The sequence below is a fragment of the Euleptes europaea genome, chromosome 4 (genome assembly GCF_029931775.1).
Source record: "Euleptes europaea isolate rEulEur1 chromosome 4, rEulEur1.hap1, whole genome shotgun sequence".
Lineage (NCBI taxonomy): Eukaryota > Metazoa > Chordata > Lepidosauria > Squamata > Sphaerodactylidae > Euleptes > Euleptes europaea.
Genome location: NC_079315.1, coordinates 28284709 through 28309804, shown reverse-complemented (window position 1 = coordinate 28309804; position 25096 = coordinate 28284709). Strand labels below are relative to the sequence as shown.

General features: G+C 46.2%; 1 protein-coding gene across 1 annotated transcript; it reads left to right on the top strand.

The window, feature by feature from the left end:
* The first annotated feature begins 575 nt into the window (after positions 1-575).
* KIAA1958 (KIAA1958 ortholog) lies at positions 576-24605 on the top strand. Its single transcript, XM_056848400.1, has 2 exons — positions 576-1734; positions 23517-24605. Exons 1-2 carry the CDS (start codon positions 576-578, stop codon positions 24560-24562), a joined length of 2205 nt encoding a protein of 734 aa, XP_056704378.1. The 3' UTR covers positions 24563-24605.
* The last annotated feature ends 491 nt before the right edge of the window (positions 24606-25096 follow it).

Genomic DNA, 25096 nt, shown 5'->3' with positions numbered 1-25096 from the left:
TGGGTTTCAAGAAGCAACCTTATCTTCAGCTAAGACGTTGTCAGCCAACAAATCCTTATCCTCCACTATTGAAATCTCTGGGATCTAAGATTGCTAAACTTTAGTTGGATCATGTCCATAACTGAACATACTTCAGTCCCACTGCTTACAGCATGACTGACAGCTTGGTCCTAAACATATCTATTCAGAAGTAAATTCTACTGATTTCTGTGGGACTTGCTTTCAAATAAGTGTGCATAGGACTACAGCATTAAGCATATTGAATGCAACCTATATATTTATGCTACTCCCAGTTCTTTCCTATATGGTGTAAAAACACTGAGCTTCTATAAAAATAAATGCAAACGCTGTGCTATGACATAAAGCCCGTTGGTTATTTACCTATGATTGACTATGGCTGTTTTCTTCTTCTACATCTTTATGCAAGTAACAGACCACATTTCATTCCCCTCATCTGTTTGCATATGTAAAACTGGAGTTCAAATTTGACTACACATAGGTACAAACCTCTGTTCCCACCTAAAGCTTTCTTCTTTACCCTCTAGGAACGAAACAGCAGTGGCTGTACCATTACCATGGAGGACTGCCTTCACACTTCCTCTGAAAATCTTGCTAAACTGGTCAGCTGGGCCCACAGTCATGGAACCATTTGTAGTCTCATTCCAAATCTAAAACATCTACTGTCAGAGGGGTCCCATGGCAACCTGACAGCTATGTGGGGCTGCAGTGCAGGCCACGCCTATCACTGGCCTCTCACGGCAACCTGTAGGGCTGGTTCACAGGAAAGAGTGTGTTTCCAGGACAACAGAAGCTTCAATTCGGACAGCCCCAGCATCATAGGCATGCCCTCCGACACACAGACCAGCCCTGTGGAACGGTACGCTGGAAGGCCAGGGAAAGCTAAGCTGGACTGCAACAGAACCAGAGATTCCTATGATTTCTCCTACTGCAGCGAGCCTTCGGAATTAGATGAAACTGTGGAGGAATATGAAGACGAAGCGACACTTTTCGATATGGTCTGCGAGTCCTCAGTGACAGATGAAGACAGCGACTTTGAACCTCATCCACAAAGAACTCAGACTGTTTCACGTAAAAGGCCAGGCCCGGGCCTGTCCTCCTCATTTCATTCAGGATCTCAGGTTGTCGATGGGAGCAGCGGTGATCCTATAGTAAAAAAAATCAAGCAAGAAATCCCTGAGGATTATTATATCGTGGCTAATGCAGAGATTACTGGCGGCATTGATGGGCCTACATTATCACTGACACAAATGTCAAAACCCAAAACTCACCCCGGAGCTTCCTACCCTGTGCCACCTAAGCCAACTCCACATACCTCACCTTCGCTCGGTGCTGAATTTGATTTACAAAGCGTCTCTGCCTCTTCGTCTGTCATACCACGGCCAGTAGTTCAAAAGCCCCCCAAAATCACTCTGGCTTCTCCAAGCAGAGGGCCTGGTAGCACCCCAGCAGCCAACCCTCAGGTAGCCCTCCAGATGCCAGCCAGCACTTCCAACGCCGGCAAACAAATAAGCATTCCTTTATCGGCTTTGCAGCTCCCTGGGCAAGAAGAGCAAGCCGCCTCGGAAGATCTCCTCCATCCTGTGTCTAACCAAGTTCCCAGCGATGTGGCGTTATCGCCTTCCGTTAGCACAGAGCCAGAAGTTAGCTCGAGCCAGCAGCAGCCAAGCACTGCTCCCACTGTCACCACTGAGCCATTGGCACAGACAATACCAGGTATCAACATTTACGATGCTTCTTGAGATGTATTCATTTGGGGGCGAGGGCTTAAAAAAATTCAGTGTGTGCTCTGAAGGTCAAGGTTTTAGTACAATTCAAGTACTGATTGGCTGCTGCTAAGAGGGAAATAAGTATGCAAGAAAGTATTAACATTGGTATAGAATCGGTGCAATTTGGGAATGACGTGATTGATGCAAAGGTAGTTCATAATGATAAGCACTAAGGGATTTTTCACACTAGGACTTGCTGTGGTGCACGCTTGGTTGTGTTTGGATAGTGACTTGATGTGTCTTGAGCACAGTCTTGAACACATTTTGTCTGAAGTTTTAAAATGCACCAGGAACCAGTGTTGCTCAGAAATAAGAATACATTTCAAAGGGACTTATGCACACACATGAAGCTGCCTTATACTGAATCAGACCATCAGTCCATCAAGGTCATTATTGTCTACTCAGAATGGCAACAGCTCTCCAGGGTCTCAGGCAAAGGTCTTTCACATCACCTACTGCCTGGTCCTTTTAACTGGAGATGCCAGGGATTGGACCTGGGACACAAGAACACATGAAGCTGCCTCATACTGAATCAGACCATTGGCCCATCAAAGTCAGTATTGTCTACTCAGACTGGCAGCAGCTCTCCAGGGACTCAGGCAGAGGTCTTTCACATCACCTACTTGCCTAGACCCTTTAATTGGAGATGCTGGGGATTGAACCTGGGACCTTCTGCATGCCAAGTAGAGGTTCTTTCACTAAACCATGGCTCCTCCATAACTTGTTTCCATAGAGTGGTTTTTGGGACCTCATGCATGCCTCTAGGAAGGGGAATGTATACCTGCAAGTTCTTCTTGGGGTATATACAGCAAGTTCTTCTTGGGGAAGAACTTTATTTTGGACTCATTTAGGGAACCAGTACTAGAGGACTGTGAGCAGAAATAGACCAAGTAGTAGCTATGGGGCTTTGATTGAAAACAGGAGCTTCATTATCTAGTCGTCCTCCTTTTTCCTGTAATGTGATGACATCATGCTGCAAGTCCTCCCCCCACCCATCTTTGGATAGCAGCTCCATGCTCCATGGCATGGTGTTTTCAGTAGATGTTGCAGGGAAGGGGGAAGCAGACCTAGAAGAATGGTTACAGCTTTGGCAGTGTCCTTGCATCTCTCCCAAAATGTTGAATTCTGCCTTGTGAAAAACATTGATGTGCCAATATCAATATTTGTACTATATTCACCATATTAGTAACAATGTTGGGGTTAGAGTGGCTGGTGGAAGAGTGTGTTTGTTTGGCACCACCTTTCCTGGACTCAGGTGTCTTGAATAATTATAGCCTAAGCAAGGTGAGTATGAGTTTAATGGTGCAATCTCATGCAGAGTTACTGCTGTCTAAACCTATTTAAATCTATGCACTGTTATGTTAATCTGTTGGTCCTTCCTGGGATTTCTTGGAAATAATCCAGATAGGAAAGGAAGAGAATTTTCCTCCTCTGGAAGAGGACAAGTGAGAATGGATGAATCTGTCTGTATTAACTACACTACAGAATCTGATCTGAAAGCATCTGCCTCACAGCTCACTTCTGCATCTTTGGCTCAGTTCAGACATAACTCAAAACCATAGTTTATTATAGCTTTTTTGGGGGGGGGGTGAAACTAGGATTCTGCTCACCGACAATCATTCAAATCCTGATTTGCCTCAAATAATGCACACTTTCATCATCTTTGCCAGGTGTCTCTGTAGTGGTCACTCTCCTGCACCCGTATCCCAGAGTCTGTCTTCTACAGGCACAAAATGGAAAATAAAAGTGTAACATCAGCTTGTATGTTTGGCAAATAGAATGAGGCCTCCGGATTGTCTAGGCCAGTGATGGCGAACCTTTTAGAGACTGAGTGCCCAAACTGCAACCCCAAACCCACTCATTTATCACAAAGTGCCAACACGGCAATTTAACCTGAATACGGTTGCTAACTCCAGGCTGGGAAATTCCTGGAGATCTGGGGGACAGGGGAGTTTGGGGAGGGAACTGATCTGTGTAGAGCGGCCGTCGGTTGTAATCCCGGGAGATTCCCAGGCCCCAACTGGAGGTTGGCAATCGTGTGTGTGTGTTAAGTGCCTATGAATCAAAGTCCTCCAAAAAGTCCTGTCTTTGGCAATCGTACCAGGGGAGGAATCCCTGCGATGGCGGGCAAGCAAGGCGACGTCGCCGTATTACCTCAGGATCACCCACTTACTGCAGCCTCGGGGAAGTTGGCCAGGCCGCGCAAGCAGCAGCAGTTCTGGGTGAGAAGCGAGGGTGGAGGTTGCCCCGGCGGAACTCCTCCGAGGGCAGGGCCGGGGACCGCGCAGGCAGCTGGAGCCAGCTCCAGTCTCACCGCCGCTCGCGCCGTGCGGGACAGACGTTGGCAGGGCAAAGCAGGAGCGGCACAGCGGCACCCGCTCGAGGAGAGCCTGGACATGCCGCCAGCCATCCTGGCCGGTCCTGCACTGCCGAGGGGAAGAGAGAAGGAAGCTCGCAGGTGCCCCAGCGACGGCAAGAGGATCCGGGGAGCTCAACTTTCTCCCCCCACCCCTCCCCTCGTGACTGCCAAAAGAAGGAGAGGAGAGAGGCTGCCACCATGAGGCTGCTCGGGGGATCCCTCCTGCCGCCTCTCCTGCTGCTGCTGGGGCTGCTTTTCTGTGCTGGGGCAACAGTGCGCGTGCCCACAGAGAGGGCTCTACGTGCCCCCTCTGGCACACATGCCATAGGTTCGCCACCACTGGTCTAGGCCTAGAGTTGCCAACCTCTAGGTTGCAGATCTCCTCAAGATAGGGTTGCCAACCTTCAGGTACTAGCTGGAGATCTGCTATTACAACTGATCTCCAACCGAAAGAGATCAGTTCCCCTAGAGAAAATGGCTGCTTTGGCAATTGGACTCTATGGCATTGAAGTCCCTCCCCACCCCAAACCCTGCTTCCTCAGGTCCCTCCCCAAAAATCTCCAGGTGTTTCCCAACCCAGAGCTGGCAACCCTACCAATTCAGGGCCCAAAAGGTACCGGATTAACATGGCGGTTGTTTGGCTGTTGCAAATCTTTGCCCCCAATTTTTACAAATGGAGTGGATTGACAATACAATTCTAAACAGTGTACTCAGAAATAAATGCCACTTTATTCAGTGGTGCTTACTCCCAGATAAATGTGCATAGGACTGCAGTATTAACTTAATACTTCTCTTCCACTCGTTTAAGTTTCCTGCTGTGCAGTGGGTGTTGAAATCATATTTTTCTAATGATGCAACTTTAATTTGATTTTAGTTCTTTAAAATGTTTGAAATTACTATTGAGCTAGTAGGGGATTTTTTTGGTTTAATATCTATGCTTTACATCCTGCATGTTTCCCCTTGTTGTACATATAACTGTGCAAACAATTAGCTGAAGAAATGGGAATGTTTACAAATGGCAGGTTTTTTATTAACTGAGAAAAGAGAATGCTTGTCTAGAGTATTTGTTTTTGAACGCCCCAGAGGCATAAATTGTTTTGAACAAAAAAGTGATTCATTTCAAATGTTGAGTGATTTTTTTATATGATTTTTAGAATCCTTTATATGGCAGCCTTCCTAGATGGAAGTTTGATTAGCCAAAGTCCATTACAAACCTTTTATGATGAAAATAAAACTTTCTGTTCACCAGTTATATATCCGTGGTTATCTAAGCAGCTATGCAGTAAAAAAGTCTATTGAACTTAAACATAGGTTTAAATTCTGATATTTTGTAATTCTGACTGTTCAAAATGCCTCTGTAATCTCTAGTGAATGCTTAACCTTCTCTCCTGAAATGCTTATGTAGTTGTTGGGGAGGGCTGGGTGGGAATAGCTCAGTAGTAGAGCATCTGCTTTGCCTGCAGAAGGTCCCAGATTCAACCCCAGTATCTCAAATAATCAGGGGTAGATAGGGTTGCCAAGTGCCAGGTGGTAGTAGGCAAACCCTTGCCAATCCACCTGGCTGCCCGTCGACCAGCTGAGGGTTGGCAGGCAAGCGCGCCTGCCCACTACGCCACGTCACTTCCGGTTTACACCCGGAAGCGCTGCATCACAGCAGGCCTATTACAACTCAAACTCCCAGTTTGAGTGGTAAAAGGCTCCTTGTGATGCGGCACTTCTGGGTGTAAATGCATCGCAAGGGGCCTTTTACCACTCAAACTGGAACTGGTAAATGGCCCATTGTGATGCGTTTACACCCGGAAGTGCCACATTGCAACAGGACTTTTACCACTCAAACCCCAGTTTGGGTGGTAAAAGTCCCCTTCCGGTGTAAACCGGAAGTGACGTGATCGCATTGGTGTGTCCGCACACATGTGCGATCTTTGCCTCACCTCTGCCCCCAAAAACTCCTGCCGGAGGAGTGGAGGACATGGCGAGCCTGGGGGTAGATGATGTCAAAGACCTCTGCCTGAGATCTTGGAGAGCCACTGTCAGTCAGAGTAGACAATGCTGAACTTGATAAACCAAGGGTCCGACTCTATAGAAGGCAGCTTCATGTGAGGTTCAGGCGTTTACCCCTAGCATCCCATAAGCAAACTCATCCAGGCAGGTAATCCTGAAGAAGCAATACTTTATTGGAAGCAAAAAGGTAAATAAAAGAGCTGACTGTCATCAAACAGAAAAAGGCTGTTAATGGCGATACTGATGCAGAGTACAGGTTTAAAAGCATTCTAGCCTGTGAAGGCAAACTAAGCAGAGCAATTCCTAGATAAGAGTTCCCAGGAAACATAGACTAAACAATATCACAGCTGCAGCAAAACAGGACAAACGAAACTGTACACAAATCTAACAGGCATGTGAACCAAGGACTTGACCCGAAGGCAGAGACTGGCCTACTCATGCCAAGGGTCTGAACCAGCAAAGGCCAGGAAGGCCTGACATTCTGCTCCCCCTAAGGCCCCCCCTCACATTCCGCAGGTGAGCTAGGCTTGTGGGGATAGGCGTTGGGGAATTGACGAACCAGCCAGGGGGCTGCTACGTGATGTTCTGCAACCCATTCATCATGACCAGAACCTAGGTACTTCCAGCGAACCAGATAGTAGAGGACCTCCTCGCGAATGCGGGAATCCCGGATTTTGGACACTTCAAAATGTTCCTCCCCCCCTACCAACACTGGGACCTCAGGAGGAGGCTCTGGGTGCCACTCTGGCGCGGGCACAGCTCTCTCTAAAAGACTGACATGAAATACTGGATGGATTCCCCTCAGGGATTTGGGAAGACTTAGTTCCACTGTGACTTCATTGATGATTTGTGAGACACAAAAAGGCCCCACATACTTTTCACTAAGCTTCTTACATGGGTGTAGAGAGCGTAGGTTTTTGGTGGAGAGATACACTTGGTCCCCCACCTTAATGTTCCACCCCGGGGAACTGTGTTTATCAGCTTGTGCTTTGTACTTGCTTTTGGCCCATTCTAGATTTTTTTGTAACCAGGGCCAGGTGTTTTGTAACACCTTCATCCAGTCAGCCACCTCAGTACCACCCTCCTTCGCTGATAGAATCACATTACCAAAAGGCCCAAACTCTTTGCCATACACCCTTGGAACGGGCTGAAACCTGTGGATTGATGAGAGGCATTGTTATAGGCATACTCTGTGAAAGGCAGGAGATCTACCCAGTCATCTTGGTGATAATTCACATAGCAACGCAAATAACATTCTAGTACCGAATTGACACGTTCAGTCTCTCCATCAGTCTGAGGGTGATAGGCACTAGATAACCCCTGATCCACCCCCATCAGTTTAAGAAACGCTTTCCAAAACGTTGCCACAAATTGTGGGCCCCGATCCGTGACCACCTTGCGCGGAAAAGAGTGATATTTAAAGACGTGACACAAACAATCGAGCCAATTTTTATGCTGTGAGCAGTCCCATGCAAGGGACTAGGTGCACCTGTTTGGAGAAAAGGTCTGTAACCACCCACAGTACCGTCTTCCCCCGGCTGGGGGGCAGATCTGTGATAAAATCCATGGCAATGACTTCCCAGGGAGCCGAAGGCATTTCCAAAGGCTTCAAGTGTCCAGTTGGTTTCCCCACCACCCTTTTGGCTGTAGCGCATGTAGGGCAACTGCAAATGAAAGAGTCCAAGTCCGTTCTCATTCCTGGCCACCAAAACTGCCTGCACAACAAATGCAGGGTCTTAACGAAACCAAAGTGCCCTGCTATCTTAGAGCCATGGCCCCGATCCATCACCTCCCTCCATAGAGAAGCAGGAACGTATAGTTTGTTTTCTTTGAACCAAAACTCCCCCCGCTGAGTCAGTTTATCTGACAGACTATTTGCGGCTTCTTCCGCTTGGCAGGCTTTGGCTAAAGCGATTTTAAAAGAGTCCGGCAGCCCCTCCAACTTTGGAAGAGTCTGGTGGTCTCTTTAAGGTGGGTGACTTCCGCACTTGGGACCGAGTAAGAATGGCTAGCCCGGGCACAACCCCCCGCTGCTCGGGGATAAAGAGAGAGTCTGTAGGACGGTCCACTTTGCTCTGATATTGAGGGAACCGGGACAGCGCATCTGCCAACTGATTTTGTTTACCGGGGACATGCTTCAACACAAAAACAAAACTTAGAGAAGAATTCTGCCCAACTCACCTGTTTTGCTGTGAGCTTGCGAGTTCCTTTTAAAGCTTCTAAGTTTTTATGATCCGTTCATACCCCAAACGGAATCTCAGCCCCCTCTAAAAATGTCTCCACACCGTGAGAGTATGTTTAACTGCGGCTGCCTCTTTCTCCCAAATGGGCCAGTTCAATTCAGACGACGAGAATTTTTTGCAAAAGTATGTGCCGGGCTGCAGCTGCCCTGCTTCCCCCTCTTGTAACAGAGCCCGCCCCCCCCATCACTACATCAGACATATCTACTTGCACAATGAAAGGTTTCTCACAGTCAGGGTGTTTGACTATGGGCTCTGAAGTAAACAGTTTTTTCACGGTATCAAATGCATGCTAACAGGCTGGTGTTCAATCCAGCCGGGCGGAAGGCTCGAGTGCTGCACCCCCCATCCCCTTAGTTTTTAATAAGTCTGTGATGGGCAGCGCCACCTGCGCGAAGTTGTTGAGAAACCCCCTATAGAAATTAGCGAAACCGAGAAACTGCTGCAGCTGTTTGCCGGTGGTTGGCGGCTCCCAAACCAACATCACTCGTACCTTTTCAGGATCCATGTCTAGACCCTTAGACGAAACCACATACCCCAAGAAAGTCAGCTTATCTTGGTGAAACTCACATTTGGATAACTTGGCAAACAAATGATTGTCTCTGAGACGCCTCAGGACTTCCTTGACTAACTTTACATGCTCCTCATGAGTTTTTGTGTAAATCAAAATGTCATCTAGATAAACAATCACCCCTTTGAACAGTAAGTCATGCAGCACTTCGTTAATCATTTGCATGAAGACACTAGGAGCCCCACTTAACCCAAAAGGCATAAACAGGTATTTAAAACATCCCAAAGCAACTGGAGAAAGCTGTTTTCCATTCATCACCTTTCCTTATTCGAACACGGTAATAAGCTTCGATTAAATCCAATTTGGTGAAAATGTGACCTTCCTTTAGTTGGCTGAGCAGGTCTGGAATCAATGGAAGGGGGTAGGCATTAGTTTGGGTGACTGCATTGAGTCTGTGAAAGTCAATACATAATCGTAGGTCACCCGTCTTTTTCCGCACAAAAAATGAGGGAGCGGAGCAAGGGGCTCTGGCAACTGTTTGCTCCCATGCTCAGCAATCTGAACATTTGTTATCTCCTGGCCACCCCCTCCGCCCATCAGTACAGTCACCTCAGTAAAATGAGATGGAGCACTTCCTGCGTAACTTATTTGATTAATGGAAGTCCAGGGAAAGAAAATTACGAGGCAGAGAGGCTGATCTTGGCAGTCTCGCTTCAACTGGGCCTCTACATGCTGTTCTCTGTTTGGATTACAATCCTGTTATTTACTTTCTCTATTTTCTCTCTCTCTCTGTGTGTGTGTGTGTGTTAAGTGCCATCAAGTCGTTTCCGACTCTTGGCGACCCTATGAATCAATGTCCTCCAAAGTGTCCTATCCTTAACACCCTTGGTCAGATCTTGCAAATTGAGGGCCGTGGCTTCCTTTATAGAATCAATCCATCTCTTGTTGGGTCTTCCTCTTTTCCTGCTGCCTTCAACTTTTCCTAACATGATTGTCTTTTCCAGTGACTCTTCTCTTCTCATAATATGTCCAAAGTACTACTGCCTCAGTTTAGTCATTTTAACTTCTAGGGTTCAGGCTTGATTTGATCTAAAACCCACTGATTTGTTGTTTTTTTGGTGGTCCAGGGTAGCTGTAACACTCTCCTCCAACACCACATTTCAAAGGAATCTACTTTCTTCCTATCAGCTTTTTTCATTGTCCAGCTCTCACACCCATACATAGTATTTTCTAGTTGTACTGAATTCTTCCTCTCTGCCTGTGATTGCTGTCAGGCAAAGGAAGCATGGATAACAACATAAACAGTATAATTCCAGCTTCACTCTTAAATAAAATTATGAATATTTATTACTTCATATGACGAGACCTCTGGAAACTGTATATAATACAGATATACATATTAGCTGCCTTGGTAGCCCTTGTGAGGGCAGAAAGGCAGAGCAGAAAATTTGTAAAATGAAATAAAATACACACTATTTCTTCCTTTGGAACACATGAATCTCCTTTTGTGAGGAACCGTCCCTTAGGCCCCGCCTGTTTGCCCCGTGGCCTGGCCAACTCGACCTGAAGGGGGCTTCCTTGGCCTCAGAATGGGCTTCCTGAGAGAAGGTCTTTCACTCCTCTTCAGCCCCTCGGTCGGTCTCTGCTCCACTGAGCCACCTGCTCCACAGTAGACCATCACCGCTTCCTCCCTGGCCTCCACGCCCCTCCTGGTCATATAGGCCAGGCCCCCTGGGTTCCGCCCCTCTCCCCTCCTCCTCCTGACGGGCAGGGGCTCCACCAGTCAGCCCCCGCCAGCGCTGTCAGCCCACCCTCCCTCTCAGGGGGACCACGGCCCTGTCCCGGCTGATCGGCAGCACCTGCTCCGCCCCCCCACTCACGGCTGACTGCCCTGCGGCCTGTGCCCCTCCCGGCCCCTTCTCTGTTGGGGAAGACTGCCGCAGAGCCAGGACCTCCAACGTGGCCCTCGGAGGCAGCACCCTGTGGTCCCTGCCATCGCCGGGCGGCGCCGCCTCGCGGCTTGGCCCCAGCCCTCCCAGCCGGGACGGTGACTCTTCCAGGGCCACGGCCCAGCCGGCCCAGCCCCCTCGCGGTCCCTGCCGGTGCCGGGCGACGTCACCTCGCTGTCCAGCCCCAACCCCTCTGGCCAGGACGTCGAGCCCTCCGGGGTAGGCACGGGCCGTGGGACAGCCGGCCCCGCCCCTCCGACTCGAGCCGGCCACGACTCCCACTCGGTGAGTGGGCCGCCGGGCAGGCCCGCGACGGGCTTGCCCGGGTGCGGGACACCTTTGGAATGCCAGCCCATGGTTTGGTGTTACATGAGCTATCCTCAGGCTGTATGCTCCCTTCTCATGAATACCTTAAGCAGCCTTGTACTGAATCAGACAATTGGTCTAAAGGTCAGTATTGTCTACTCTCCCTCGCTCTACGCCTGGAGAGGAAAAGGAGTTGCTGACGACTCTCCACTTCTTCTGCCAGCAGTATCTATTCTTCAAGGGTCTCTTGGCATAAGGCCCCAATACAGTATTTCGGGGTGCAGTCCCTCCCGAAAATACTGTACCTGTGTGGCTTCGCTCCAGTCCACAATCTTACTGGCAAGTTGTTGGAACTCACTCGCATACTCCCTGACTGACTTAGTGGCCTGGCGCAGTTGGAGGATGGCAGTCTAACCTTCTCGCTCCGGAAGGGATCGTCGAAGCGTCTCCGCAACGCCCATATAAAGTCATTCAAAGTTTGTACGGATCAGGCCCGAAGATCAAACTGTTGAATCATTTATTCTGCTGCTTCTCCTTCCAGTAGGGATGACACATACCTGACCTGACTGTCCTCCGTGGAAAAGATGGGTCCCTGCTCTCTCATAAAACTGTCAACTTGATGTAAGAAACAGGGAAGCCCTTCCACTGACCCATCGAACTCCGCTTGTAAGTCCCTTGGTGGGGCGTATGGGTGCGGCGGCAGCGCGGGCCCCATCGGTTGTGGTTGTCGCGGCATGGGTGCCCCTGGGAATCCCTCTTTTTATTTTTTGCACATGGAGTCTTGCTCTACTGAGCAGAAAAGCTAGAGACATTTCCTCCTCTACCAAAACTGTTGTCACTGGCAATTCTCTGCACATATGGAAGGGTTGGAGAACGCTCAACAAAATGGCTCCTGACTCTGCAATAACTGGAGCCATTTTAAATAATTTGTGAAGCAAAACTCTTTCAACAAGTAGTAGCAATGAACAGAAGGAGTCTCCCTACAGAGTAGCTGGTGCAAGTGGCTTTTTTGTTTGTTTGTTTTTAAAGGACAAGTTTAACGATGGAACATTGAGGGGAAGGCGAATGCACATGAGTCAGGGAACAGAACGCTAAAGAAAATGACTCCTGAGCCAGCATTAACTGGTGCCATTTTAAATAGTATATGAAGTACCCGCTCTTCCCCACCCCCACCCCCCGAAGACAAGTTATTTCCTTTGAAAAAACATGGCAACAACAGATCGCTAGATCATTGGAGTGTTGAAGAAATAGTGTTAGTAGAGTCTTGGAATTCACAGCTGTAATTTTTAAAAAAGTCTCTAGCCCCTTCTCTTGTGGAGATATATACCCTTTCCCTTATATCTCTGTGAAGACAGAGAATAGAGACTTACTGGGGGGGAAAATCAAAGCTGGGAATTCAGAGAATCTGCTAAGACTATTGTTTTAATGCTCTGGCAATCGAGCGATATTTTATTGTGTGTTTTTTTTTTAAGAAAACCGACCAGAAAGCGATGGTACCATGAAACTGACCAGATTGCAGGGGAGAGGGGAAAAAAACACCTGTGCTATCTACTTCTGGTCAGTTTCATAGCAGCCAGGCTAACCAGAAGAGCCTCCCTGTGTTTAGGCAGATTCCTCAGTGTTTGATCATTAATCTTGCACGATTAATTTTTTTTTTTTAAAAAGGAGTGAGGAACCCCAGGTGAGGTGGAGAGGGAAGGTGGGAGGGGTGTGTGGAATCAGTTGGGAAGGTTGGATGTGGGCATGGGTGGGTGTGATGGATACAGGGTTAAATGTAAACTCTGAGACTGAGGAATTCTGTCACCCAATGGCCATCAGGCAGTGGGCAGAGTCTGGTGAGCTGACCGGAGTCTTCTTGGAGGGAGAGATCTTTTAGCTCTGAGTTCCCAAACTGTGCAGTTGTGTGTTGAGACTCTTAGAACCTGTGTGTTCACATATTACCTAGTGTACATAAACCCTTTTTTTCGGTCACAAAGTGGAAGGTGGCTTCTGAAATAGGGAGACTCCTGATTCAGTGTTTTGGGGGGGAAAGATTTGTTTTCCACAAGATGTGGGCAAATGTGAGGAGTGGGAAAGGTTGGGGATAAACCTCCACTCTCTGGTGTTCTCTGTGCTAGGGTAAACCGAGTCCACACTGAATATAATGAACAAAGTCTGAATATTTACTGAATAGCCTGAAGAGTCCGAATTGAAAACTAAGTGCTGTGCCTGTAACCATTCAAGAGTTGAACTGTTCCTAACCAACTAAGCTTTGTGCCTCTCTTGAAGTAAAGCAATCAGTCTGTCTACCTCTTTGTAAATAATAAATTTCAGTTTATCTTCATTATCATAAAATCAGCTACAGCCTCTAAGCCTCTGAATTTCATCTGGGGGGAGGAAAGAGAAGCTTCTTCTCACACAAACAAAAAAGACCAGGTGTAGGGTTTAAGAACTATTAAAAACCCTCACATTTCTTAGTGGCAGCAAATTTGTGGGGTTCAGGGAAGACGAACCCTCACAGTGGGCATCAATGGGTGGCGGAAAAACCCCAAAGGAGCATTTCTGCATGTTGAGTGAAACCAACACAGAATCGGCTTGGGGGGAAAACCTCTTAGTAAAAGCGCTCGTAAAAAAGCCAGAGAAAAGCTGAGGGGAAATCGCAGCTTCTTCTTTAGGGGCAAAACATATGCAGGAAAAAAAAAGTTGTTGAAGTAGTTCAGGGCCCAAACTGATAAAAACCATACGTGTGGAATAGGCCAATGGTTTATGAAGGAATTAGAATACCTGAGTATAGGTGGTTTAGTATTATCTATGAACTCAGCCAGTTTAAAATAAATTCACTGATATTAACATGTCAAACATTATGAAGCTGAATAAATACACCAGTATCGGTGGGAGGAACCTTAGCATTCCATTTTAAAAAATCCCGGCAAAATATCTGAGTCCACGCCACACATAGCTGCAGGATTCAGTTGACTAATGAAAAGTTCAAAAGATCTGGAGGCCGAGAAAATGTTATTACAATAAAGTATCTCCATCCCGATGGGACATTGACTGAGCAGCTGGTTTTAGATAATCCTTATTCAAAGGGAAACCTTCTTGCAACTATCAGCAGCATTTACTGGCAGAAATTTCTGTTGCTCCTTCTGAGACTTACAGAGACTGATAATTATGCATAATGTACACTGAGGAAAATTAAGACAACGTATTTAAAAATGAGTAATTTAATCTGATTAAAACTTTGAGATGAAAAAGCGAATTCTGTAACAGCAGTAGGGCTGTAGCTATGTTATTATGCTCCTTCTAAGGAGGAAAAAATGTGGAAATTAGATTTCCTAAGAAGCATCTATGATTTCCTGTGATATTAGCAGCTGACAGCAATATCTCATTGCACACACTGTATATTTACATATCTGGTGGATATTACAGATAAATCAGAACTTGGTACTTTTGATTCATTTCCTTTGGCGGTGTAATAAAAAGAATCAGGGGCAAAGGACCGTATGGGCCATTTTATAAATCATATATCAGCCAACTACCATGAAGTTCTGTTAAAAACCCAGAGCGTGATTTATTATATTAATTACAGTCTTGTGGATTCATGCTGCTAAGCCTGAAATTACAATCACATTCTAAAGTTGATTTAAGAATATTCTTTGGCTACAACTAGAGCATAGCTTATTATGATTAATGTAATAAAATATTTATTGCATATTCCCCTGCCCTCCTTTTTTGTTTCTTTGCTTAGTGCCCTACTTAGAGGATCTGATTCCAAAACTGAGATAGCGAGGAAGATGGCAGCCACTTTGCCTGCCCCTGTTTTAGAAGAAGAAGAAGAGTTGGTTTTTATATGCCGACTTTCTCTGCCACTTACGGCAGAATCAAACCGGCTTACAATCACCTTCCCTCCCCCTCCCCACAACAGACACCCTGTGAGGTAGGTGAGGCTGAGAGAGCTGTGACTAGCCCAAGGTCACCCAGCTGGCTTCATGTGTAGGAGTGGGGAAATGAATCCAGTTCACCAGATTAGCCTCCGCCGCTCATGTGGAGGGAGTGGGGAATCAAACCCAGTACTCCAGATCAGACTCCACCGCTCCAAACCACTGCTCTTAACCACTACACCATGCTGGCTCTCCAAAAAAGTTGGGGGAAGGTCTAATTTTAACATCCAAAGGGACATCCAAGCATGGGGCACTGGAACTACCCCATCCTGATCTCTTCACAGTCCAACCCCCAACCCCCTTTCCCGGCAGCTCGGTTTTAATAACATAAATGAGCAGGCCAGGAAGAAAAGTGTCTGGGGCAACCGTGGTGGAAAGGATTCAGTTCTCCACAGCTGCGCGACCCCTTTGATGATAAAATTAGGGGGCCCCATCTCTACTTTATACACAAACATGATAGACATGAGAACAAAAGAATATGGTTGCCAAGAAGTCATCTCATTTGACCCTTAGATTTAGAATGTTTAACAGTGCTGTCCTAACTCTGGTTAGGACTGCGCTATTATTCTGCTCGGGATGTCACTGCTCAAGACACGTTGGTGTTTCATTTTTCTTGTTTTCATCCTTTAAAACAAAACACCATCATTTAATTGTAATTCAAAAGGAAAACCGCTGTAGAGGGAAACAGTTAAAATCTGCATTTTGTAAAACAAACTTAGGGGGAAAAACAGGAAGCACTGCAACGTCAAAAGTAGGTTGGCCTGAAGTGCTTCTCATTTTTTCCTGAGTTGGTGCAGAACAAGTAAGGTTGCTGTCCTACCAAAATCCACCACCCGAGGCGACCACATAAATTGGTTTTAAGGCGGAGCCAGACCTGCTTCTTTCCCTTCCCATAGATACGTGTGCCATCAAGTTGCAGCCAATTTATGGCGACCCCATGAAGTTCCATGTCATGAGGCTTTCAAAACAAGGGGGTGAGCAGAGGTGGTTTGCCATTGCTTTCTTCTGCATAGAAGCTCTAGTCTTCTTTGGTGGTCTCCTGTCCAAGCAATGACCATGGCCCACTCTGCTAATCTTCACAAACTCTTATGAGATCAGGCCAGTCTGAGCTATTAGCACTGCTACAGGTAGCCCAAGATAGCCCAAGACATTTTTGGTGTCTTGGGAATGAAACCAAAACAGCCTGCCTCGTGGTGGTAAAAACAGAATAACAACTTAAATCGTTGGTAGTTTGCTTGCCCTTTAATGGTATAGTTGGATGTTGGATGAGAACTGAGAAGACCCATGTTCAGATTCCTACTTCCCATTATACTTACTATACTAGGCGATCTTGGGCCAGTCACATGCTTTCCCCCACCCTCATCCTAACTTTCCTCACAGGGTTATTGTAAGAATAAAATAGAGGAAGGGAGAACATCTTGGGCTCCTTAGAGGAAGGGCTGACTAAAAATCCATCACATACATTAAAAAAATCTTCTGCTATGATGTGTGGCCAGCTCACTCTACACAGTGGTCAGGCTACCACCATCCCCTTTCCTCTGTGCTCTTGTGCACATTGCCCTTCTCCCTCTTTTCCACATGCAGGGATTTGCATCTAATTACTTCCAGGCTTGGTTAAGGAAGTGCTATTTCTGGTGAAGGTTGCTTCTAAACTCAGAGCCTTTCACTCAGCTCATTCCTGATCCCTAAACTGTGATTAGGCCCTCTATCTGCATAGCTCAAATAATGTTTGTTTTTTCCAGAGGTGCTGGTGAGTTCATATGGTGGAGCTTTATATGCACAAAAGATATTATGGCCCCACTTTAGATGCGTCGGTCCCTTTTACTAGGCAATGTAAACAAGCCACAACACAAATATACATGACGGAGTGACTCTCTTGTGTTGTGACAAGCCCATCTATTAAAATGTGATGAGCATTTAGTGTGTTTCAAGCTGAGCCATTTAGGATGTCTAGACAGGGGCATATTTTAGAATGGTAGTCTTGTCAGATTCTGATGGCTTGAGAAAATCCAAAATAATTGGTGGGTGGGTGTGAAATATTCTGGAGTCTGAGCATTCTGAACAACATAGATGCCTGAATATTCACTAGAACAATAGGATGAATTTAGTATTGACATCAGCAAATAATACCAGTATTTTCTTCTTTTTTAAAAAAGATATTGTGAATTCTTCTAAAAATGGCTGTGATAGTAATAACCATATTGTAGCCAACCATGTGATGTTATCAGCTAGTGTCAAGATTTTTCAGTATACCTAAAATGATCTCTTGTCACTGTGCCAATCTCCAGGTAGTAGAGGGAGATCTCCTGCTGTTACAGCTGACCTGCAGCCGATAGAAATCAGCTCCCCTAGAGAAAATGGCCACCTTGGCAATTCGACTCTATGGCATTGAAGTCCCTCCCCTCCACAAACCACTCCCTCCTCAGGCTCCACCCCAAAAACCACCCACCAGTGGCAAAGAGGGACCTGGCAACCCTATAAATGTATAATCTGAATCAGCTGGGGCGGGGGTCTTAGCCATGGGGCAAGTGGGGTAGCAGCCCCAGGCCCTGCACAGGGAAGGGGACTGCTTCAGAGGCCCCTGACCGCCCAGCTGCTGTAGCACCACCACCAGTCTCTGCCATTTCTGGAGCCATGTCAGGCCGCAGCAGTTTAAGGGCGGCAGCTAGGGAAATCATCCATAGGGCAGTGGTGGGGGGGCCTGACCACCCTATAGATGATTGCTACTGACCCCTGCTCTGAAGTTGCCCCACCTCCACATCCAGGGGTAGACTGGGAGGCAAAAAGAGCCCTGGGGGAAAAAAACCCAAGGGAAAGAAGGAAGAGAAGGCTCCTGTGGGGTGGCGTGGGCACTCACTCACAACAGTTGCTGTTTGTACTGACCCAGTGGTGGATCTATTATGAAACTAATGAAGCTTAAACTTCAGGGACCCTAATCCCGGAGGGGCCCTGAAGCAAATTTTTTTTAATGAGTGAATTTTTCAACAAAATGGATGGAGTTTTTTTTAAGTGGTTGTTATTAAAATAAGGCTATTTTAGTGATAGAATCATAAGCCAATGGGTTTGAAGTATTTCACATTGACCTTAGAATATGCTCTAATACCCATTTCATATGGCCTCAAAATGTCCCTGTAACTGGTCAAATTTCAAATTTTTCTCAGGGGCTTGCAGTGCCCGAACTCCCAGCTGTATGGGCTCGCTGAGCTCGCCAGAATCTATTTATAGCCTACATTTTGGCAGCTGGATCCTCAAATCCTTCGTTGGAGCATGACTTAATAGTTCTGTAGATCAGCCCTTAAGCCTTAAGTAGTGTGAAAGGCACACTACTGACTTGCACAATTATTGCAGCTGTGTGGTTAAAATCGGAGGGGTCTGGCTAGAAGGCTGAGACCAGCCCTACCTGCAAATTACACTTATTAGTCTTAGTGTCTCCATTGAGAACCAGGGGAATTATGGGTGGTTCTCCCTTGTCTTTAAAAATATATAAAGAATCTTATTTGAGATCATCTTCTTTGTACAAGTTTTAAACAGAACTGGAATTATAACATTTCTTTGAGGGAGGAAATGGCACTGCATAATAATAGAGCACGTGTTTGTTGAAAATAGGACAATAAATCTCCTAAAGCTATTTACAGTGCAATTCTAAGTAATTACTCTCTTCTAAATCCATTGAAGTAAATGGACTCAGAAGGGCGTAACTCTCCCTACGGTAGCACTGTTAAGTCACAGCCCTTCATAATAATTTGTTTGCATAGGCTAAGCTTATTTTAGAAAACATTTAGTCCTTGTCACAGCAATCAGCTTTAAATATGACATCTTGTCAAAATTGCTGACATGCAAATTGCATGCCAGTCAACATTTCACAACAAATGTAAAGTTAACAGCAACCAAAGAAGGAAACGGTATCTGCACAATGATTCTTGGGTCTTCTTGCTATTCTGTAGATTGCATTCTCCTGTTATCAGTCGCCCTTGAGTAAGGGAAATTGTAGCTCTTGAAAAGGAGATCTGAATGGTTCCTCCTGTTTTATAACTACCTTCATGGGCAGCACACACGTTCTGTACTACATGAGTAACTCCTCAGAGGTAGGCCAGGGAAGGCACACTGTTGTCAAGTGACCATTTCTCAGTGATATCAACTTCTCCTACATCTCTCTTATATAGGGTTGCCAGGTCCAGGCTGGAAAATACCTGGAGATCTTAGGGGTGGAACCTGAGGAGAGCAGGGTTTGGAAAGGGGAGGGACTTCAATGCTATAGAGTCCACCTTCTAAAGTGGCCATTTTCTCCAGGTGAACTGATCTCTGTCGCCTGGAGATCAGTTGTAATAGAGGGAGCTCTCCAGCCACCACCTGGAGACTGGCAACCCTACTCTTGTGGTCAGAATAGGGCCTACTGTATTTGGGAATGGATACACCCCATCTCCTGCCTCCCACGGCATGAACCTGTTCTAACTTCACAGCAGTTTTCAATCCCCTGCTCCAACAGGGAGTTCCTCAAGGACTTGGCCCAAGCTCAGAGCCAGCCTGACCATATAAGCAAACTAGGCAGTTGCCAGGGGCACCAAATCAGACAGAAGTGAATTTAATGAATAGTAAAAATCAGTTAAAATGTTAGTGTTTTTTAATCTTTATATTGTTCATTTCAAATGCCAAGTAAATGAACTTCAAAGTACATTCTGAACCTCTAAATTGTATCCATATTGGAAGTGGGGTTGGGCACCAAAGTTGTAAGTTTACCTAAGGTGCCAAAAAACCCTGGGCCAGCCCTGCTGAAGCTCTTCCAGCTTCTCCCAAACTTTTCAAGACTCGAGTGTACAGGCATATCAATCTCTGCATCATAAAGAATGGTGATAGTGAAGAGTCTGTCTACACAACCACTTTTTTGGTGCACCATGTTGAAAATAATAACACTGAGACGATAGTTATTAATCAAGGTAACAAACTTTATCTAGTCTATAGGGAAAAGGTAAAATGGGAAATTCCTGATAAAATAATAAACTCCTAAGCTCTACATAGTCGGCTTACTAAAACATTAAGTTACATACCAACAAGCAATTAGGCACAGCCGGCAAGTGGCTATACGACTGAGTTACAAATTAGCCATTTTACTAAAAATCTCTACAGGAAACCAATTCAGCTCATTAACCAACTCAAACAATGATGTAATTCAAATTTGCAAATCAGTTTCTCAAGCACACCAAATAATACATAGGATTGGCTAAAAGCCAGATTATACTTCAAGGTCAGGTCTATGATGTTGCTAAGCAAATACATTAACCCCATAATGACTAAATTTAGATCTTGACTATTACAACACACCAAGCGTACATTTGTAACCCCACTGGAAGAAACACTTCTGCTGCAGAAATAGCACACTGGCTCAGAACCAACATGCAATATTTTTGTTAGCTGGGTTTTGTATCAATTATTGTTTTTGTGATTATACAGTGGTTCCCAACCTTTTTTTGACCAGGGACCACTAGAACTTTTTTGTTCGGTGCAGGGACCCCAAGGTTCAAATTAAAAATTCCGAGTGCCAATGCGGCAATTTAACCTGAATACTGACGTTTTAATTTAGAAAAAACAACTCATATGTTAACATCTTTTGCCTTAAAAGAAAAACACAATAGCAGAGCTTTCAATGATACAAACAACTTTTTATTGAAAGGCAAATCCAAGGCAAAACCTCCCATTCACAGATGGCCAATAACCCCCCATGCAGAGTTTTGAGAATCTGGATGGGGAAAACGTGCATCTGAGTGGCAAATCCAAGGCAAAACCTCCCATTCACAAATGGCCAATAACCCCGTCCCGCGACGGCTGTTAGCCCTTCCATCGCAGGCCCTCAACAACGCCGCACACTTACCGCACAGGGGGGCAACCCATGCCTGGAGGCTAGCCCTGGGGGCCGTCTTCCGACAGAGGGAGCCGGGAGGGCGGCACGCGCGCCAACAAGCGCCCCTCCGGTCGAGTCGCTGGCAAGGGAGGACGGTGGCCGCGTGAGCGGCCTGGGGGCTGGGGAGAACCAAGGCCCAGCCGGTCCCTTGCCAATATGTCCCCTCTCCACTAGGAAGCCGTCACGAGAGAGGAGCACAGCGAGGGACCTTCCCACAAACAGCCGGGAGACAGGAGGACGAGCGAGTCGAAGACACGCGCCGCCAGCTTCTGAGCGGCCTGCCAGCTAGCTGGGCGTCAGACGAGCCCGGCCAGGGCGGGGTGGATGGCGAAGGGTCAGACTGATGGAAGTCCCGGCCCAGCCAGGTGTGGGGGCAGGGGAGGCGTTTAAGAGGGGGTCGGCCCTATAAAGAGGGAACGGGGTGGAGGCCGAGGAGGATCGCCACGGGAAGGCAAATCCAAGACCTCCTCCTCCTCGCTGCCGCCGCCTGGGCTCCTTCCTACCTTCCCTCCCCGGGGGGCCTGCCATCTGCCCGTCCTCAGCGCCTCGGCCTCCTCCACCAGCCAAAACCAGCGGCCGCCCGCCTTGGCACCGCCGGCCCTCGAGCGCCGCATGCAAAACCCGGCCGCGCTGTGAGGAGAGGGAAAGGGGGGGAGTAGGAGGGCGCTTTACCTCACACATGGCCCCTGAGCCGCGGCCGCAGCTCAACTGAGAGAGAGGGGGAGAGCTGCGTGCTGGACCCCTGGTGGTCCGCGGACCACCGGTATAACTTTGTTTCGCGGACCCCTGGTTTAGTTCTCGCAGACCCCTGGGGGTCCGCGGACCACCGGTTGGGAACCACTGATTTAGAATGTGATTGTTTGAGAGTCCCAGGCTATAGTAGGATATCATCCCTGATGCAATTCACAGGCATATCTATCTGACCACTCCATGTCTTGCAGCGGAATATGTGAAACCTTTGAAGGTCCTGTAACTTCCCTTCAACCTACACCTGCACTGTTGCCAAATCTTTTGTGAATCTCTAGTTTGATTTCTTGTTGCTTTGGCGGCATACACTGAAGTGCATCCCCCCTCATACACTGAAGTGCATGTCTATCCGTATTACCATATTTACCTGAAAGGAAGACTGTTTCCCCACATGTTCCTCATGTGGTATAGCGGGTAGAGAGCAGAACTAGGATCTGAGAGACCCAGGTTTGAATCCCCTGGGGGTGTGGAAGTGTGGTTGTATGGAATTTGTCTTAATGGAACCAAATAAAGGCCATTGAGAGATGAAAATATATTTAAGTGAACAGGAGGCAGAAGGGGTGCCCATATTTGTTTAACAGTCACAAGTAATAGCAACATCACACCTTCATTTAAGTGGAGATTCCAGCAGATGTATGTCACTTTTATGACTTGGTTCCCTATCTTTGAGACACCCCATCTTTCAAGAGACTGAAATTTTTAAGCAACTAAAATTAACTGGTCAAAATAGGGAAAAATCAAAACAATGGAGAAGTGATTATGGTGGAGATCCATTATACCATAATATTTCAATTCTATTCTTCTGCTGTCCTTCTACACATAAAAGTAAACACATCAAAAGCAAAGGATTGATTTTGTAGCCCTGTGATTGGTCTGAGGACACCTGACTAACCTAAATAGAAGTGAGTCTGATCAGTGCCTGGATGGGAGACAATGGAGAACCCCATGACAGATAGATAGACAGATGGATAGATAGACAGACAGACATCTTTAAGATGGCATCTTATTTGTTTATGGACTGTAAAGCACACTTTATTCTGTCAGAGGAAAGCTTCACTCAACAGACCATTAGACTTATGACATAACTGGTAGTGCTATTGTTGTGACTTCTTAATTTATCTCTGAAAATGATGGGTTGTGTGATTGGATCACTTGTAGCAAACTGCATTGCACATTGACCTTAAAATTATGTAGCAACCACTAATATGTATTACACCAACAGACTGTTTATTTAGCAGGTTGAAAAAAGCATTTCATTAAAAGCAGTTTTGATGTAATTAAATGTGGCTTTAGTTCTTTTTTTAAAAAATGGGAACCTCTGGTTTCACAAATGAAATTGTTCAGAATGGTTTTTACTTTTTCTAATTAGGCCTCTGCACAAAACAGTGGAGTCAATATAAAGTTTTCTATTTTCTAGCTTGTTCTAAAATCCAGACCAACTCAGATCTCTGAATTTCCCCCTTACAAATCTTCATGCACTAAAATATGTGCCAGTGACGTGAAGAACACATAGTGATTTGTTTTTCATATCCTTAATAACAGCATTTGGGTTTATTAAAAAATACGGCTAATAGCCGAACTGATACAAAAGCATATACAGAAAATGATTTCCAACTACCCCAAAATAACATCATTTGTGAAACAGAAGTTGGCTTTTCAGACATATCAGGTATGTAATGAATAATACCTTGTGATCTTTGTGAAAAAATTAATTTTTCTTTTGTTTTAAGGATAATTTAATTTGTGAAAAGGCACATGTCCCAAACTTATTTCCTGCCTTCTCTCTTTTGCCTGTCCCAGATCAAGATGAGAGAGCAGCTGAACTGAGCAGAGAGCAGAACGAGAAAACGATCCGCAGCACCCAAACTGCTCTCCGTAACTTTAGAGAATTCCTTATCTCTAAATATCCCTCAGAAACCCGGGAGATCTATGTCATTCCTTGCAAAGAACTGGATGCTTACCTGGCTTCATTCTTTGTTGACGCCCGCCAGAAGGATGGTTCAGAATATGAGCCAAATAGTTTGGCCAACTACCAGTGTGGCCTGGAGCGGTATCTCAAGGAACACAGATATGGATACAGTATTACTCGGGATAAGGAATTCAAGAGGTCGCAAGAAGCACTGAAGCAAAAGCAGATAGAACTACGGTGCAAAGGTAAAGGAAACAAGCCACACAAGTCCATGAAGCTTACTTTTGCCGATGAGCTTATCCTGCGCAAAAGAGGCTTGCTGAGCCGATATAATCCTGAAGGATTGCTAAATCTTGTCTGGCTTAACAATACCAAGGCCTTTGGCCACTGTACAGGTTTCCATGGGTCTACCCTCAAATGGGGGGACATAAGGCTTCGGGTGACAGAGACTGGATTGGAATATTTGGAATGGATGGGCCAAGACAGCGGCGACGGCAGCACCAAAACCAAGAGAGGGGGCACAGACTCCAGGGTGTACGCAACACAGCATGCGCCACAGACCTGCCCGGTGCAAGACTACAAAGAGTATGCCCAAAGGCGGCCCCCTGCCATGCGGTACGAGGATGCCCCTTTCTACCTGTCCATCAAGCCAGTTGTCAATCTGGCTGCGCTTCACTGGTACAACTGTCAAGCTCTCGGTAAAAACAAGCTGGCCAAGATGGTTAAGACCATGTGCGAGAAGGGGAACATCCCTGGTAGGAAGACCAACTTCAGTGTCTACCAGAGCTGCAGCACTCTCTCGGAAGCTCAGAGCAACCAGCTGGTGCTAATCTGCAACAATTTAAGCCAACAAGCTGCTCAGTCCATGGCCAGCCACTCCAGCTCTGGCAACTTCATCGTGTCTGCCTCTTATGACTCTTCCTCGGACACTGCTTGAAAGGACTTGAAGTGGAGGACAGTCTTCTGTTTTAAGCTTTGGATCTGTGCCCGGTAACACATATCAACTGTGACTGTACACTGCTGTCCCTGATCACCTTTCCCCAGTATCAATTCACTTTATTGAAATAAATAATATATATATTTTTCTTTATACAACTGAGTGAATAGAAATAGTTTAGTATTATTTATATAGTATTTATAGTGCTTACATGAAAAAAGAATGAAATCTACATGGGATGGTAATATAATGACAGGTTTTAAAAGGAGGGAGGAATAATTTTTGAGCAAATATGAGACAGACCGTAATCTTTATGTAAAATCAACTGAGAAAAGATATGCACTGCACATTTAAACCAGTGTAAATTTACCCTAGCTGTCATTACTTTTCCAATGGCTACTTGTACTGTAATCATTGGTAGTGCTTAGAATCATTCTATGACCTTAGGCAGATCATGAGAGAGAGGGCATCTTGGCCATCCTTTGGGAATGGAATAGGGGTCACTGGGTGTGTGTGTTGGGGGGTTAGTTGTGA